This window comes from Atractosteus spatula, chromosome 13, assembly GCF_055471065.1.
Source record: "Atractosteus spatula isolate fAtrSpa1 chromosome 13, fAtrSpa1.hap1, whole genome shotgun sequence".
Lineage (NCBI taxonomy): Eukaryota > Metazoa > Chordata > Actinopteri > Semionotiformes > Lepisosteidae > Atractosteus > Atractosteus spatula.
In genome coordinates, this window is record NC_142718.1 from 16,280,199 (window position 1) to 16,299,729 (window position 19,531).

Genomic DNA, 19,531 nt, shown 5'->3' on the forward strand with positions numbered 1-19,531 from the left:
TTAAAATGACTTAAATTCGATCATGTTGTGATATTTAGAAATATAAAAGTCAATTAATTATCCATAATATTGCTATTATATTTTTTCAAAGAAATGTCGCAGTACACGAATATAATCATATCATTATTAATTTCTTTAGATACGCGATTCCATATTGTATTAGCAGAAAAGCTTAAAACAACCACTTTTTTACATGCTATTTCACATGTTAGTTAAAGACTTCGATGCTTAAAATTTTTAGGGAGAAATGGAATACCGGTGTGTATTTTTTCTTTAAAGTACCGATTCCTGGAGTCTGACTGGCTGACACCCTTCTGAAGTGGTTCCATAATATCTGGTATACGGAAAAGAAAGCGTTGATAAAAAAGCCTGGATTCTCATGTATCTGATACAAGTATCTTTTAATACAGTCTTTGCTGTGCTCTTGAGGATCCTTGTGATATTTTGAGCTCTGGTTGAATGATAAGTGTCGCAGTTTAAATAATTTTCGTAGTTAGAAATTATGAAACGCTCTGTTAAAAGCAAGGGAGTTGTTATGTCCGTTGCAGTAAAAGAAAATGCCTGACAAAGTAGGGCTTTGACAGATTCCAAGTGCTTGTACAAATGTGCTAAAGAAATTATACTTTGAGTTTACAGCTTGTCCAAAGTCATTCATTATTAATACTATTAGTAATATCTTCGGTAAAGGCTTTGATGCATAAATATTTCTGATAAAGGTAAGTTGTGTACTTTTGTCCAACTGAGCAATCTTGCTTTCATAAAATATACCAGCTTTTTAATGACTGATGATTAACATGCTGTAATACACAGTTTAAATTTAAAAGCTCAAATGCCGTACATGAGAGGTTAAGCTTTATTGGCTCCTCCTGGCGGTTTTACAAGGTGATGCCGGATACTTTCCGGCATGACGTCAAATGACGCGATTAACCCCGTGATACTGCGTGATACTGCGACAGGCCCACCGGGGTATACTGCGAAATACCCCACCCATTTTGAATGGCTGCATCTGTACATAATGTCGGGATGACTGTAATATTGTTTTATTGTGGCGTTATTGTGTATTTACTGTGTGAGAAATCGTGTGACTCTTAAATTTAGATTGTCAGAGGATCCTTAATCTGTCCAGTAAGTGAGTTAGATTGTTAGCAGCCAAAACATTTGGACTGGAGTTACTAAAGGGTTTGGTTACAAAGCTGTACTGGCCAGAAGACTTCCCTGACTTAGACAAGACTTGAGATCTTTGTAAATCAGTAAGTCCTATGTACTGTAATACATGTCATAAGAGTGGAGTAAAATCAGTTTTCATTCATGACTTTTACAGAGGTAGCTGAAAACTTATTGTTGAGACTTGTATTTGTTGAAGAGATTTATCTTCTTAAAATGCATTTTTCATTTATCCGGAACTTTACCAGTAGCTGATTAAATAAGACCAGTCCCCCTGTAGTGTTTACATTCAGTTTTGCTCCTGAAAGTAATATGAATTAGTTTTTTTGCATCAGCAGTTTTCCAATCTGAGGGCTTCCATCCTCTAGGATTCTTAAAATATTGTAGCAAAGGGTACTGTACATATCCCTGGTTTCCTTAAGTATACTGTGGGAAGTACTATTAGACCATGGATATTAATTGTTATTAAACCTCTCTAACCCTGGTAGAAGATAAGCATCATTTATACTAAAATTGCCTAGTACCTGGTTGTTTGAAAAGTATAGAACAATAAGAGCATCTTCTGGTGCAGGTTGTCCATCTGCAGGTAAGTTTACAAACCCATTTAAAAGTTTTATTTTTTTATTTTAGAGAACAAAACAAAACCATTTTACATATGAACAACCATTATTCAGCCTTACATCACAGGCACAAATTCCTGTTTGTTCCCCTATTTTTTACAATGATATAACTTTTTAACAAAACTATATACATTCAAAAGAAGGAAGATGTATACATTTATGAATATGAAAAGGGAGGAGACTATATAAATGTATCTTATTAAATTTAAGTTATTTTGTATCTCAAAAAAATCTGACCTTAAAGGTTTAATGTACTGAATCCATCTAGACCAATATTTGACTATTTTTTTCATATGTAATTTTAGTTAAAATATATATTTTTATATATTTCCTTTATTAATTCAATCCAGTCATTCATTGTTGGTAGATCTGTGAGAAGCCACTTTCTTGTTATAGCTTTCTTCCCTGCTGATATAAGGATTCCAAACAAATATTCATCACTTCCCCTCCAAACAAAATCTAGTTTATCAAAATATAAAGCCTCAAATGTAAAGAGTACATTCCTTTCAAATATAGTTTCCAGGGCCTCATGTAATTCCTTCCAGAAAAGCCTTATTTTAGGGCAGTTCCAGAATATATGCCAGTGATCACCTTGGTTTCAATACTGTCTCCGACACTTCCTCCGTATGGTGCGCCTTCTGACTCGGAGTAATGAAAAATCGAACAATGTTTTTCCAGCAAAACTCTCTCCATAAATGCGAGTTAGTACATCTCCATTGAAATTCACAAATTTTAAGCCACTCTTCATTCAAAATTCTAACTTCACTTTCTTTCACCCATTTATCTTTTATATACTCTGTAGAATATGATTTCTTTTCCATAAAACATTTAGATAATCTATATAAAATACCTTTACCTAATTCTGATTTGTAGGCTTCTGTAACTATTTTCACTACCCCATCATTAACAATATCCAAATCTCCCCTTATAATCTTCTTATTAAAATAGTGGCGCATTTGAAGATATCTATAAAAATCTGAATTCTCCAAATTATGTTTCTCCTTCAAATACTGAAAACTTTGTAGCTGATTCTTATCCGTTATATTACAAAATGCAGTTATTCCTTTTGTAATCCAAATTTTAAATCTATTATCCAATTTATTTGGTTTAAACTCCGTATCATAGGCGCACCATCTGAGTATCTTTACTGCCTCACCTAAATTATACTCTTTTGTGATCATATTCCATGTCCTTAATTGAAACTTTATCCACGGATTGAATATTTTTTCAGTAATTTTGTCTAAATTCCTATTACCTAATCATCATCTATTAATGTACTAAAAATAACTAATATTGAATTATATTATATGAAAAGTACTAATATTTTTACAGACAAAGCTGCATATTTTGCAAATGTTTTTATTGCTTAAAAAGTTAATGTGAAATATGGAGCTGCTTTTGATGAGCAATCAGAGAAGTGATATCTGGATCCAAGCTGGACAACTTTAGTCTCATGTCTGGCTCCACACTCAGCCGATTTCTGTTCTTTGTTTTCAGTCCAACAAGTGTTGAAAATCTAAGCTCACAAGTGTAGGTTGTTGGGAACGGTAATAGATGCTTCAGAGCTATGTCACCAAGTCCAGCATACTTGGATCGTACATGGAGACAAAACTCTGCCAGACTTTTTCCAGCAAATAACAGCTTCAGTGATTTATCCAATGATAGCTCGAAAAGATTGTCCACCTTTCTTGATGGAAGCTTGAGACTGGTCGCTTCAATTTGACCAATATTTGCGAATTGATTTCTTATCCATTCAAATCTGATCCCGGGCTCCGGAAAATACATCCCAAATTGCTCATGTAGTCCTCGCAGGTGTGCTTTGAAATTATCAACAATCTACTCTTTGATTTCTTGCTCAGCCATAAGTAGAAAGTCACTAAGAGTTGTGAAGGAGTCAAATTCTCAGCGATCAAGACAATCACACCATAGCTCCAACTTTATGCGCAAAGCCTTGACTTTTTCATGGACATTAAAGATAGTGACATCTCTGCCCTGCAATGCCAGGTTCAGTCCCTTCAGAATGGTAAAGATGTCAGCTAGATATGCCAGTTGAGCAAGCCAAGAAAAGTCATGCATGCGTTCTGACAAGTGACAGATCTGACTTTCACTGTCATGCAAATACATTTTGACCTCCTCCCCGTAACAACCAGTGGACTTCGGTATGGTAAAGCAGTTTGGTGTGCTCACTTAAAGCTTTAAATATATGTGCTTTCAGAGGGCATCCTTTGATAAAGTTTGCAATTTTTACAGCCTCGTCCAGAACAGTTTTAAGTTCACCTGGCATATTGTTTTGCAGCCAGTTGTTCACGATGAATGCAACAATGTTTTGCTACTGCCAATGGTGCAACTTTTCTGATACGTGTAGTTAGGCCTTTCATCCTACCAGTCATCAACGCAGTGCTTTCAGTATTAATACCGACACATCATGTCCAGTCAACTTTATTACTTACAATGAAATTGTTTAGCAATTCAAAAATGGCTTCACCGGTTGTGTTGGTTGACAGACATTGGCAAAAAATAAATTCATCATGTACTCCTTCTAAATACTCATACCTAACATAAGCCAGTAGGTGAGAATTGCCCACTGTATCGGTAAATTCATCCAGCTGAAGCGCAAAGTACTGACTTTGATGCAAGCCATGGCTGCTATTCGATGTTGAACGATATCATTCGAAAGGGGTACCTTGTCGATCTCATTTTTTGCCTTTTCCCCCAACATTAAATTTTCCATTATTTTGGCAGCGGGCTTTATCAATTTCTCTGCTACTGAATGATCTTTCCCAGTCCGTGCTACCAACAGCAACACTCTGTAGTAAGCATCTGTAGTGTTAGTGTTTTCTCCATCAGAAGCATTAAAATGCATGATCTTCTTATTCTGTATCAACTCTTTGCATTTGTTCTCAAAGAACTGAAGAGGTTTTCCAATGTATTGGCTGTATTTGGATTCAAAATGTCGTTGAAGCTTTGAGGGCTTCATTGCTTAATTGGTCAAAGTTTCGTAACATAAAACACAGTAACAGTTGGGATCTTCTTTATCACCTGTCCAACGAAATCCCATTCTCAAGTAGTCACTGTTTTACTTTCTTTTCACTTTAATCTTGCAGTTTTTGTTTCCAAGATGATGATTTTTGCAAGTAGCACTATTTTTTTCCGCAACTTTGCTAATGCTTTCTTTGTCATCTTTATTCTGCCCGGAAGCAGACAAAGATGTGACATCAAGCACACCTTCTGCTTCCTTGCACATCACATTTATCAAGCTGTTGGAATTAAAATTACAGCATTGCTGGTATGGTTCACAAATTACCTCACTCGCATTTTCACTTCTATTCTGCATCTTACTCGCACGTGCGCTGTCACTATCTTTGCTATATTTGCGTTTCGGAGTCCCAGATTTAAGCCAGTGATCCATAATAACCCTTCTGCTTTGACTGCTGCTTTAAATTACACTTTGAACTTTCATACTCAAAGTAAGATATTCAAAAGTAAGAATAAAATGTTATGAACAAAAATAAGTGCAACGGTCGAACCACACTCACATTTCAAAACGTAAACAGTGTAACCACGGAATCATGACAACTACTTAGGGTTGACTCACAGCTGTGGGTTAAAAAAGATTTTAGATCAGGTTGGGTGGGTGTGGGTTGATACATGACCAAAAGCAAAATATTGCAGAAAACCAATTATTTGTATCTTAAATTAAAGTGATTTTAAGGTTTAAAACTGGTGTTTTACCATATTTAAGCCCCAATTGGTTTTTTAACAAGGCAAAGCAGGAGAAAACGTAAGCAAACAGACAACAGTGTATTACAAAGAAAAATACATAATGGCAACCTCATTAGAGCAGATCAGGACACAACTCCAGAACAGTGAGATAAAAATAGAGAGGGAGAAAAGAGCCAGGTGGGAGAAGTTTGGCGAGCTAATCAGCACAACAGAAGTAAAAAGCACAGGTTACGTTATCTGCATCGATTGTGAAGCACTTTACAAAAATGACAGTCACAAGACTAGGCCAATTTAGTATGTTTAGAACAAGGAATCTGGAATTTTCAATAAATGTTGATCATATGAATATTCGGATATTGTTCGCTGTAATTTGTAATGGAGCGGGTTCGGACCGGCTTCGGGTCAGTTCTTTTAGCATTTTAAATTGGGTCGGGCAGGTACAGGTAAAAAAAAAAGCAGACCCGTGCATCACTAAAGACAATAGACTGCTGCATGGCGGCAAGGACGTTGCCGCAAAACTGACTGTCTTGTTTTCAATGTGTGACCTCATTTCATTCGTGGGGCATAAAACTAAAACACTGAAGCAATAGGCACTGATGGGGAGAATGAAGAGGCGAGGTGGTCCCCCTTAACTCGGGCTTCATTATAACCCAAAGGCAATAGAAGGGTACAGCCAAAGAGAATGAATGGAAAGTTTGCCGTTTCGGCAGACCCTCAAGCCAGCTAAACCTAAGACTAGGCTGGTGCTTGCCCCATTACTGACACACATAGTCCCCTTAATGTCTGGTGAAACCCCAATACCTAGAACCAACACACAAGACCCTCCTCCCACTTTTTACAGCTTGCAGTTCTTAAAAGTGCTCCTAGGGGGAGCCCCTTTGTAGCAGACTCTTCAATATTCTTTCCTCTGACTTAAACAGAGTAGGCTTGCTTTAAGAAAGATGATTAGGTCAGCCCGCAGAATACCTTGCGACCACGGACCACACTTTGAGAACCACTGGTCTAATACACAGTTTGTAAAATTCTTAGAATATCTTGATAGTTTGTTTAACTCATACAGATTCTTAACTGCCCATATTTCAGTTCGGTAGGTTATAGTTTATTTCTGATATAGGGACCTACTTCACAAACCCAATGGAATAAAGAAAAACATAAAAACAATAGGAATCATCGTTTTACCAATTTAAAGAGTTGGAAAACATTGTCCCTATTGTGTTGTACTTTGATCTCTTGGTTTCACAAGTTTCATAGTGTCTTAAAATTTAAAAGATGAGTTCCACTAAATCTTTTTCTATTGACTTCCTAGTTCTCCCGTAGTGTTAGACAAGGGCGGTATTCAGAATTCCATGTATTTGTTTCAGTTTTATGGCATAATATTTCAGAGTACTGTAACTTGCTGTTAATTGTCTTTTTGTAAAATTTGCAGGTGAAAGAGCCTACAGATATAATATTTTGATTTTTATTAAAATTATGGTGCTGATGGTTAATGACAGTGATTGCTCTGCTATTGTACATTTTAGTTCTTTTGTAGTGGAACGACAGCCCTGCATGCCAACTCACCCACAGAGACCACTGGTGCTGAAGACAGGAGTGCAATTTACTGTGAAATTAAGGTCAGTTTCCCTATGCTAATACTGTAGTAGGACTCCTGTGACATGCTTGAATGTTTCATATTTAAGCAATAAAATTTAGCATCAGTAATTTTCCCATTGGCCAGACGTAAGTTATGTATGGGAACAAGTAATAGGTGTATTCCATGCTGTTAATAGAAGTGAGAAAACCCAATGTTCCGGCTTTGAAGCCTTCTTCAGGTGTGGTTATAGAATGTTATAAAATAAAATATCGTAAGAGGGTAAAATAGGTTATAAAAGAGCATAAAATGCCTCAATAAATATTTTATTTGGGATTATAAATTATGTATAATCCCCAATAAATTATGTATTGAGGCATTTTATGCTACTGCTGTGTCATTTAATTTGTTTGTTTTTTTGAGAAAGAAATCTGTAAACATCAGAATTCTCTATGTGATTTTTAGAATTTTTTCTTCTCCTGTAATGACCATATAGTATATACAGTTCTCCATTTACTATGTTCTTTAAAATGTGTCCTTTTTCTTCTGTTCTTCTAGGCTACTGGTTAAGCTTCAGGAATTGAATTATCAACTTCGTGTCAAAGCATCTTTTGATAAGTAAGTGGTACAGTAGCAAGGATATACAGTATTATTATGTTATACAGGTGTTATGCCATGGCTTGGTGTTGAAACGCTTGCACCCGGCTAAAGAAAAAGGAGTCTTGCAGGTACGGTGCAGGGAATGGAAAGGTTAGCTGGCCACAGTGATAAATGAAGGGCCAACAGAGAAAATCGGGAACTGACTGACAAGGGAATAGTCTCAGGCTGGAACAGGCACTGGTTAATGCAGACAACAGAATAAGCTGATTTCATATGCAAAACTGTACTTTTGGTGTGAGAGCAGAGCACCGGGGCAGTATCAAACAGGGATTTAATACCTGGTTGATTGATCATCAATTGGTGGCTTATGGTTTAGAGAGCTTGCCATTTGGCTCTGGGTGGCATCAGGCAGAGTCAGGCTCCTTGGGTGAATGGGATTGGTCCCTGTGGAAACCGAGGACTAGGAGCTCTGATCCTCCCTAGCATAACAACCAGTTGATGTTATAAGATGAAACATGAACTTAGGGATCCAATGTTTGACCATTGTTCAAGGTATTAACAATGTATATAAAATTCAATAATTAAATTATAAAAAGTTTTCTTTATTTTTTTTTCCCATAGGGATGTGACTGAGAAAAGTACATTAAAAGGGTAAGCTAAAAATAAATGTTTTTTTAATTTATTGGATTTCTATCATTTCTGCATATAATAATGACAATCCTCTTTATTTGCAAGATTCCGCAAGTTTAACATTTTGGGGACAAATACAAAAGTCATGAACATGGAGGAGTCTACAAATGGAAGTTTGGCTGCTGAATTTAGACATCTGGTAAGAACTTTGATCATCATTTTTCAGTCTTCCAAAACCAATGAACAGTTCTAGTTAGCATACTATATCAAATTTGCAGATTATGCTAAAATAGAAGGATTAGTAAACATTGTAAAAGCTAAGTAGAAACTAAAAATGACTTAGAGTCTAAGGCTTGTGAAACATCTGGCAGGGACATTTAATATACAGTAAATATGTGGATAGTGTTACATAAAAGAAATTGAGCATCAGAAGAAAATGATCCTTGACAGATCCAGCCATTCAAAATGGTGGGTGTGGTGCATCATACCGCATTTTACAACATGTTAATTGAAATATGATAGTATCCGGAAGCACCTTGTAAAACCACCAGGTGGAGATAATAAAGCTTAACGTCTCATGTACAGCATTTAAGCTGTCACCAGAAAATGCCCGGTTTCGAATCTTGGTCACTGCTGAGGGACAGTCTTTTTCCAATTAAGAATTTAAGTTGTATACTCTTTACATTTTTAATAATTTCAAAATGTGTATTACAGAATGTTAATCTTTTATAAAATATACAGACATTTTAATGTTTAAAGTAAGATTGCTCATTTGGACAAAAGTTCACAACCTTCCACCTTCGTCATAAATATATTAATTATGCTTAAAACTTTTATGCATCAAAGTCCTTAACTTGGTAACTTACATGGGTTCTGGTAACTAAGCAGCTAAAGTATCACAAGTGGATGTTTTGGGAACATTTTGACATTCGTTTCTTTAAAAAAAAAAAACTACTATTGTCCTAGTAGTGGTAATGAGCACTGTAATGTAGCGAGCTGCATCCAAGCTGTTCAAAGCAAGATCAGAGAATTACTTTCGGTTTGTTTCTCATAGAGCCGAATGCATAAAAATAGTCCACTGTTAGAGCTCATTGTGAGCATGATGTGTCTCTTTCAGGTTTACACCTGAATTGAGAAAATCTATATTCAGCAGCCAGTAATCAGCCAACAATTTAACTTGGAATTTTTTTTTTAAATGAACTGTACTATATAGTAATTGGAATTGGAACTGGAATTGATCCATCTGCGTCATTCAACAGGGAACCAGCTGGCTGGGCTAAAGGAGCCCTCAGCCCGGGCACCTGATTTGCTCTGGGAGGTTGTGTCTGGCAAAATTGGTTCTGGCGTGTGTATCTGGATGAATTATTATACGTGATGGTTTTGTGTTTAAGCATTTCTTAATGGAAATCTTTAAGTTAAATGAGGGAGGGAGGAATGGTTATTTTTTTTTACAATTGCAGTATTTGGAGAACAGCCTTTTAACATGATGGGCAAACAATTTTTTTATTTTAAAAAATTAAAAAATAAGATACAATGACGTGTTCCTGCCTAACTCAAACATTGCGTGACTTTAAAAGCTGTAAAAAATGGTTTATTTAGTTAAAAACCACTTTTTAATTCAATGTTTAAAATACTTGAATTTCATAAAAGTTGTACTGATTTAATTCCTCTTGATAGTAATATTAATTTGGAGTTGTGTAACTAAGTAGCTAAAATATCACAAGGGGACATTTGACGTTCGTTTTTTAATAAAATCTATTATTGTGCTTATAGTGGTAATAGGCAATGGACTGTCATGTAGTGCGCTGCACCCAGGCGGTTCAAACCCCGATCAGAGAATTACTTTGTTTCTTACATAACAGAATATATAAAATAGTCCACTATTAAAGCTTGTTGTTGGCTTTGGCGTGAATTTGTGTATCTGGATAAATTAAGTAAGTTTCGTGATTTAGGATTTCTTTGCAAAATTCTTTAAGTTAAACCAAGGAGGGAAGAGGATTTATTTTTACAATTGGCACTCCAATTCTGACTGATTTAATTCCCCTCATTTAGCTGAAATGGATAAAGAAATCATGCAATAGTTGTATGCATTGGAAGGCGCTCTGTTTTATTAACAGACACTCCGTGTTGTACAGTGATATAGACGTGGGTAATTTCATCCCCATTAAACAATGTGCTTATCGCACAAATCCTGCTAAACTAGAAATTAGACACAAGAAGAGTATTATTGGACAATGTCGTGTGGCTCTGGCGGAATTTCTCTGTAAACTGAAGAGTGATAGAGGAGATACGTTGTGTATCGCCTCTTTTTATACTTGTAAGAACATTCCAATGTTAATGCAACACAGAAGATATTATTAATAACTTTTTAAATCTGAAGCTGTTAACTCTACTTCACACCTGCATGTCAAGATCATGGTTTCAAAATAAAAATACATCAAACCTTTGATTGGATTAGAACGTCATAATTGTTTCGCAAAGGATGTGAAACGTGACAATTTGTTACAGTTACCATCAGGAGAAAAAAAACTTTATTTTTTATTTATCTGTGGCTGCTGCAATGGCTGGATAGTTAACACTTCAAAATTGCTTTATCAGTCTGTCCTTGGGGGGGGGAAGGGGGGGAGCTCTCCTTGACAGCTGACACTCCTCTATACGCCTAACTGAAAAATTAATAATAATGCCAATGTAAACATCATATTTACAGTTTGTTGAAAATAAAAATGTAAGGTTCTCTAAAGCTTTCTCAGTCAAGAATGATTATTCACGTAGGGAGCTGTGTAAGTATGCGTAGGCAGCAAAAGATCAGCTAAAGAGTTTCAGGTGTGAAGAATACAGATCAATTCAATTGCAGCCTTAACCTTTCCCCACACACCCTGTCCCCGCTACGATTGGAATATACACAAGCAAAGCACTGAAAGCTTTACAGTAGATAATCAGGTGTTGGCAGATGCAGAGATAGTACGTAATTCTGGCTTTATGAACTCATACCTGGGATTTGATTAATTCAAGTTCAAGTTTAAAAAAAAAAACTGCACCAGATACTAGATCTTGTTTATATTTAAGTTATATCACTGGGCAGTGGAGGATGGTTAGTGGGCGGTGTGCTATTTTGTTAGCAACCTGCTAATATGCTTAACACCTGTAGAAAATATTATTTTATTTCTGTACGGAATGCGTGTTGCATTTACAAAATTAAAGTGTTTCAAATGATTAATTAAGTAAAAAAATCTTCCAGGTTACACAAAGACTCTAACCACCCATTTTTCATGCATAAAAAGTGTTTTAACTGATTTATATACAGATGCAGCCATTCAAAACAAGCGGGGTACACTGCGGTACAATGGCGTAGGGTGTAATGTAGGGCTTTCGGGCTCAAGTGGATTTGTGCCCTACACCATGCGGTACCGCTATGTACATACAGTACGAAGATGTTGTGATATTTAGAAATATAAAAAATGTCAATATAATGCCAATAATATTTGCTATTTCAGTTTTTCAAAGAAATGTTTATTTGTTAAAAGAAAACCCATGGCGACAGCTGGGTTTGAACACTTGACCTCAGGGTTATAAGTCAGTCATTTATACAACTATGCTATGTGACTAGCGTCACAGCTATGACGCCACTGATGCAGTCATGTGACAAGCACTGAAACAGCAATACACATATCAATGGAAAGTCTTATACTACTGTTTGTGCAACAGTACATGAATATAGTTATACCGTTATTAATTTCTTTAGATACGTGATTCCATATTATATTCCCTATTAATCAAATTCTAAAAGTATGCTTTTGTTTAATCCGGTAACGAGCGTATTCGCAGAAAAGGTTAAAACGATCAATTTTCACAAAGTATATAAACGTACAGTAATATGGTCAGAAGGAGCACATACAAATGTTTCCAAAATAACCACGTTAGACTTTGATGCTTAAAATGTTTAGGGAGAAATGGAATACTGGTGTGTATTTTTTCTTTAAACTACCAAGACCAGCCATATACAGTACAGTTTACATAATATGTTTATGTTCCTAAATTAATATCTTTTATGAGCATGTGAAAGGTATGGTGAATCGGAGATTCTCAAGACTTACTTTGTATGATTGGAAACAAATGCGTGATCGGATCAATGAAATGCTGTGGTGTTACTTTTTGTCAATAAAAAAAATAGTATTTTCGTTTACAAAGACAGTTACAAAGAATGTGGACCAGGGTAATACTTTGAGTTTACAGCTTGTCCAAGGTCATTCATTATTAATACTATTAGTAATATCTTCAGTAAAGACTTTGGTGCATACAATATTTCTGCATAATTAAAATATTTATGATAAAGGTGGTAGGTTGTGTACTTTTGTCCAACTGAGCAATCTTGCTTTCATAATATATACCAACTTTTTAATGTATAATGATTAACATGCTGTAATACACAGTTTAAATTTAAAAGTCTAAGAGTATACAACTTAAATTCTTAATTGAATAAAGATTGTTCCTCAGCAGTGACCGGGATTCGAAACCGGATGTTTTCTGGTGACACCTCAAATGCTGTAGACGAGAGGTTAAGCTTTATTAGCTCCACCTGCCAGTTTTACAAGGTGATTCTGGATACTATTAACATAATATAATTTGTATACGGTATAATGTGATATACTGCGACACGCCCACCGCATTATACCGCAGCATACCCAGCTTGTTTTGAATGGCTGCATCTGTACTAGAAGGTTAATTGGTTTCTGGGAAAACTGGGCCTGGTCTGAGTGTCTGCCATGTGATGGTAATGGCATCACTTCTAGGGTGTATCCTGTCTTATGTTTGTTGCTTGCCGGGATAGGCTCTTACTCTCCCTTGTGTGCAGGTACTGGATAAAGTAGCTAAAAAATAGTGATGAATGGTTGTTGTCATGTCCATCTGAGTTGTTTGTCTAACAAACTCATGGCACAGATGTTTTGTTCAGCATAATATTTTGGTTCCTGATTAGTCTAGACGATATTATCTTCTTTTGGTCTTTTTGTTGCAATAATCGTGTAAGCCCTTAGCATTGAGAATAGAAGTTATGGTGTTTTGGAGTCGAATAGATTTTTCTTTGTTACATATCTTTTTCTTTGTATTTCAGCAACTAAAAGAACAGAAAACGGCTGGAAACAGAACTAATGAGGTACAGTTCTGGAAAAAAAAGTAAAATAAAAAACATTTTTTGTGACATTTCAGTAATATAGGGTGTTTGTCTTTTCAGGGTCCTCTCATCGTTACTGAGGAACTCCACTCCATAAGTTTTGAAACTCAGTTATGCCAGCCGGGACTGGTTATAGATTTAGAGGTGAGAGTCACATGTTGGAGATGCTATTAAATGACAGAGCTGTGGATAGATTTGCTCACAGTAATGTAAGTGCTTAACTAAGTTCTTTTATCAGCTATTTGCTTGTGACAGAGCAGCTGTTTCTCTGAGCTATCTGTGTTGGTTTGTTCTTTGCGAATGCAGCTAGGAGACCTTTCACAGAAAAAATAATTGCAGGCATTCATACAAGATAAGGAAGAATAAAATCTGCTGTGACTTTGTTTAATTATCTATAAAAATGTTCAAAACATAGGAATCAGTTCAGTTTGTTTTGAAGTTTGTGTAGTTTTGGTTAGGGTTAAAGGGAGAAGTACAGTAGGTTTCCTCTCACATAGGTTAACGAGGAAAAAGAATGTTTTGTTTTTCCATATGGCTAAAGTTAGAAGAGAGAAGCATATCACAGTTCTCCCATACCGTAAAAATTAGGTTTACATTGGAATCTGGTGAGGCAAAACAAAAAGTTATAGACTAAGTCAGGGGGGCTGTTTCACATGAGGTCACTCTGTTTACAGGATAACTTTAGAAAACATGTTGACAAAAGTCTGGATTTTCAGTTTCACAAAGCAAGATTGAATTGTATCTGGTTAAGTCTCTATTATTAACCTTCTCCAGGGCAAGCTAAGTGAAACTTAGCCTGACTTTGTGGTTAAGAGCTTGAGCCACTGACAAATCAATCCCCTGAAACATCACTGTTGCCTTTCTTCAGTAATCCAGTTGCCATTGGCGCTTCATGGAAAGAATAAAACTTTAGAGATTACCAAAACCCTTTAGATCATTGACCCACTGATCATTTTTATTGGAAAAATGCAATTTCAGCATACAGAGTATACTTTACATTCACAATCTCTTAAGACCATACATTGTTAATACTGCTCATCATAGCTCATTTAAAAAAAAAAGAAACTTTGTTCACAGGACTGAGATTTCTTGTGACTGGTGTAGTTTTTTATTGTGTTGGTGACTCAGAACTTTAGTTCAGTAAAGCAACAATGTCGTGCAATAAGGAAAGTGATGTTTGCACTAAAATGTTTCCCAGCCGTATTTTGGTCAATACCATCAAACAGCAGTTTTGTGAAATAGCTGGAAAAATTATGTTAAGAAACATTACGATTTATATTATACATACAGAATAAGTGCTCTGGCCTGCAAAACATCCTCATTAAAGCTCAAACAGGGCAAATGAGGCTAATTTTCTTAAAAGAAAATCAATTAACAGCATCAGTGTACAGTGAAAAAAATCTAGCCTAAAAATATGAACATTCAGATTGATTACACAAAAGACAAACTTTCAATCATTTCCATCAAAAGAAGTTTTAAAACATGCATGTCTACAATGGTAATGTGTTACCTAGATATAGGTGTTGATAATATACAAATTCCATCATCACGTTGTTTTTAATATTAGCAAATTATCTCTCATGCTTGGTGTTGCATCAGCAACATGTACCTTACTCTGTCAGAGGGTATCAACAATGACATCATTGTTGCATTTGATGTGCTGCATAACATTGCAGTTCCTCCTCTTCACCTGTACATTGTGATGACCTTCCTCCCTTTCATCTGAATCAGCAGGGTGGCAGATGTGAAAGAGGCATCATAACTGAACATTATTCTAATGAAACAGTCTCCAATTATTTAAGATATGTTTTTAAGAATTTGTGTTAATTTTTTCCAATTATAATTAGGTCACAGCTTTACATGGTTTTTTACAAGTTTTTTCTGCTCCTTAACGGAGGGGAAGTCTATACAATTCTACTTGATTTACACCACAAGAAAGGGGTCACTGAGCATTCACTAAGATACAAGGTTTGCTGGTATGGATGAAGACTTCTATGACCTTGACTCTCTTTGACTACTGAAGTACACAGTTTATCAGATTGTTGAAGCCTGAATCGCTTTAACCAGATAATTTAAATGAGAGTTTGCCTTTGTGAGACTGGAGTAATCCTGAGGACAGTTATCAAATTAATTCAAACGAGATAACATGAGAAAATCCTGAATCAGTGAAACCTGTTTTGTGAAACAGCCCCAGCTTGGGAAGGTTTTCACACCAGGTTTGATCTAGCTTTAGCCCTGGTTTTGCAGTTCCCCACTGTTCATAGTGACAAATTACAACAAATATGGTGGTTTGTGTGTAGGTCCTCCAGTGTTAGACTACTGGTTTAGGGGGATCTAACAGTGCCTAACCTCAGTTTTTATGATAATTGTGTCCATCAGAACATTGGGATTGGTTTAGATTAGTAAAGATCAAGGTGAATTATATACACTGCAAGAAAGAAGACGATAAAAGATCATCTATTACAAAACCCCTGTAAAAACCAGTTGAACCAAGAATAATTTTACAAGATATTTTGAAATAGGAAAATTCTGGTTCTAGTAGTACATCTCTGATGAATAATTTACAGCATTTAATTCAGTTCAAAAGATTAAAGATTACCTCACCTTACCTTTATCTAAAGTCATATTTGTTTAGTCTTCATTTGATAATATGCTTTTATAATATGTATAATTGTTAACTGTTTCAAATGGAGATATTGTTACCTGTTCTCAAACGGTGGTAAAAAAAAAAAGTTCCCCAAAGTGAAATAAGTTATGTAGATTTACACCTGTATTCCCAGACTACCTCCCTTCCCTTGGTGGTAATCTCCAATGTGAGCCAGCTCCCCAGTGGTTGGGCTTCTATTCTGTGGTACAACATGCTGACCAGTGAGCCTAAGGTAGGTCTTTCACTGTATAAATCTGTAAAACTCCATAATGGCCTTCAATAATAATTGTTGTGTTATTTAGGTAAGGCAATCAGTGTTTCTAAAAAATCACATTAAATATTTCTTTGTGTGTTATTTAGGATATTATATAAAAATGTACAGTCTCAAAAATGAAATGGAAGAACACGCTTTTCTGTACAGTTAGGTAATTTCCTTTGAAATTTAGATTCTAATACTATACAAAATTTGAAAAATCTGCACAAATGTGAAATTTGGCTTTCCCCACAAAAATATTTTTTTTGCACATTTTCCTCAACTTAACGTTCCAATCAAAAATGAGTCTTGCGTACTGTGTGGTGAATTTTTGTTTGGAAAAAAATGGCATTGTGATTTGGTGGACAGCTTAATATTTCTTTTACTCACTTTAGAATGTTTATAAAGTAGAAATATTATTGAAATTGTTCAAGTAGGTAGCTGTGTCAGCATGCGTAGGCTACAAAGTTAAAGGTTTATTTTATGCTGAAAAGAGAAGAAAGGAAACACAGCGTTTCAGCTGTGGAACCTTCTTTGGGTATTGAGATTGCACAGTGAGATTGGAAACATACATTTAAAGCTGACAGTGCTTTTGCCTTGCCTGTAGGTTGATCTAACAAAACCCCTTTGTCTTCTGCTTCCTCATTCCTCTTCTAACTGCGTTAACCGTGTTTCTGTGTTTCTAAGATCTTCATCAGGCCTTCATTTTCTATGCTACCTAAAGCTGACATGATACACTGGATCGAAGTACTCTTTGCTTCTTCTTTTCCAATACCCATGTCTTCCTTTTCAGACTTCTCCCATCGTTGGCATCAGATTTTATTATTTCCACCAAACCAGGTGTACAGACATGGGGAAAGTTTGAAATCTGATTTGGTGACAGCAAAAGTCTGAAGAGGTCTATCACTGCTTCCACCAGTTGCAAACAAGCTGAGCAGTCAGGTGTATACCCTCTTGAATTTGTTTCTTTTCAGTAAGCAGACAAACAGCTGAAGTAGAAGTGCCTATCAGTTTGTTTACACTCAAAAAATGCTGGGAACAGTCAAGTGAAACAGTACAGCACTTCAATGCATATGTGTTTCACATTAACAGTAGGAAAGCTGCACTGTAAAGAATACATACAGATCCAGCCATTCAAAGGTACGCTGCGTTAAAACATGGTGGACATGGTGCAATATAGCGCATCATCATATGCGGTAGGCATGGCGCATCATACCGCATTATACTACATGCAAATTAGATTATGATAATATTATCTGGAAGCACCTTGTAAAACTGCCAGGTGGAGCTAATAAAGCTTAACCTCTCATGTACAGCATTTGAGCTGTTGCCAGAAAACGCCCGTTTCCAATCCAGGTCACTGCTGAGGGACAGTCTTATTCCAATTAGGAATTTAAGTTGTATACTCTTTAGACTTTTAATAATTATGAACTGTGTATTGCAGCATGTTAATCATTAAACGTTAAAAAGTCGGTACATTTTATTAAAACAAGATTGCTCAGTTGGACAAAAGTACACAACCTTCCACCTTCATCATAAATAATTTAATTATGCATAAATAGTTTATGCATCAAAGTCCTTTAACTTGGTAACTTACAGTGGGTTCTGGTTTTAACATGCTTGTTCTAACATTATTAAGCTTATATTCTGTACTTCATAAAAAGTTCTGTAGTTTTATCCTTTTCTAAGAATAAGCAGTAAGAACACCACTTGCTGTTATTGTAAAAAAATAAATGTTGTAGTGATTTAACGCCACTTGATAGTTATATTAATATGGAATCATGTAACTAAGCAGCTAAAGTATCACAAGTGGACGTTTTGGAAACATTTTGACATTCTTTTTTTAAAAAAAACTTCTATTGTCCCTGTAGTGGTAACGAGCACTGTAATGTACTGAGCTGCACCCAGGCGGTTCAAAGTGCGATCAGAGCATTACTTTTGGTTTGTTTCTCATGTAGCCGAATGCATAAAAATAGTCCACTATTAGAGCTTATTGTGAACATGAAGTGTCTCTTTCAGGTTTACATCTGAATTGAGAAAATCCAAATCCAGCAGCCAGTAGTCAGCCAACAATTTAACTTGGAATTTAAAAAAAAAGTTTAATCTGTACTATATAGTACACTGCTTGGAATTGAACCTGGTCCGGCAGCGTCATTCAACATCCAATGTCAGCAGCCAGTAATCAGCCAACAATTTAACTTGGAATTTAAAAAAAAAGTTTAATCTTTACTATATAGTACACTGCTTGGAATTGAACCTGGTCCAGCAGCGTCATTCAACAGGGAACCATCTGGATGAATTTATTATACGTTGGTTTTGTGTTTAAGGATTTCTTCACGGAAATCTTTAAATTAAACGAGGGAGGGGGGAATGATTATTTTTAAAAATAGCCAGCAATCAGAGAACAAACAGCTTATCAACACGATGGGCAAACAATTTTTTTTATTTTTAAAAATGAAATAAAAAATAAGATAGAATGATGTGTTCCCGCTTAACTTAGACATTACATGACTTTAAAAGCTTTAAAAACAGGTTTCGATAGTTAATAACCACTTTTTATGCGCAAAAAACGGGTGATTTTACTTCCTCGTGATCAGCTTAGAATCTTTGTTTAGGCTGTATGTTTACTTCTTAATTAAATGTTTAAAATACATGAATTTCATATAGACAACATGTTTCAAACAGAAAAAATCAGTCTGTTTTCTTCCTGTTATGCAAGACAGATCAGCAGGTCTTTTTTCCCCAATCAGAGGCTCTGAAAATAGCGTACCACCCACTGCACTCCGTCAGAGGGGGAGGCGGCACCAAGAGAGGGGGGGAGCTCAGTCTTGCACAATGGCCGTTCTACAGAGCCAGGTGCGAATGGCACCAATTGTGTCTGCATTCATAACTTAGTGTTTAAAATTAAACAACGTAAATCATTTTCTTTGACTTCTAAGTCCCTTAATCATCATTTAGCACAGGTTTCTCACCACTTAGATTATTTTTTGATACCATTGCTAAACAAAGCAGGAACTTATTGTACTTTCTAATGACATTACAGGTGGAAAGATTACAGATTTTAATTGTCTTTAATTTTGTTTTACATTTTAGAAAAGGTTCATCTATACAAACACCACAAAAATATTCTCGATTGTATTTCTGAATGTTATGT

At 35.7% G+C, this 19,531-nt stretch overlaps 1 protein-coding gene across 5 annotated transcripts in view; it reads left to right on the forward strand.

Moving 5' to 3' along the window:
* The window catches only part of stat1b (signal transducer and activator of transcription 1b), a 53,641-nt gene that overhangs the window by 15,775 nt on the left and 18,335 nt on the right, over positions 1 to 19,531 (forward strand). For all 5 annotated transcript variants that reach the window (XM_088930198.1, XM_088930200.1, XM_088930199.1 and 2 more), the window contains exons 10-16: positions 7,028 to 7,120; positions 7,636 to 7,695; positions 8,299 to 8,328; positions 8,413 to 8,506; positions 13,418 to 13,459; positions 13,538 to 13,621; positions 16,258 to 16,356. In XM_088930198.1, the coding sequence (XP_088786324.1) occupies positions 7,028 to 7,120; positions 7,636 to 7,695; positions 8,299 to 8,328; positions 8,413 to 8,506; positions 13,418 to 13,459; positions 13,538 to 13,621; positions 16,258 to 16,356 (502 nt within the window). The remainder of the gene's footprint in view (positions 1 to 7,027; positions 7,121 to 7,635; positions 7,696 to 8,298; positions 8,329 to 8,412; positions 8,507 to 13,417; positions 13,460 to 13,537; positions 13,622 to 16,257; positions 16,357 to 19,531) is intronic.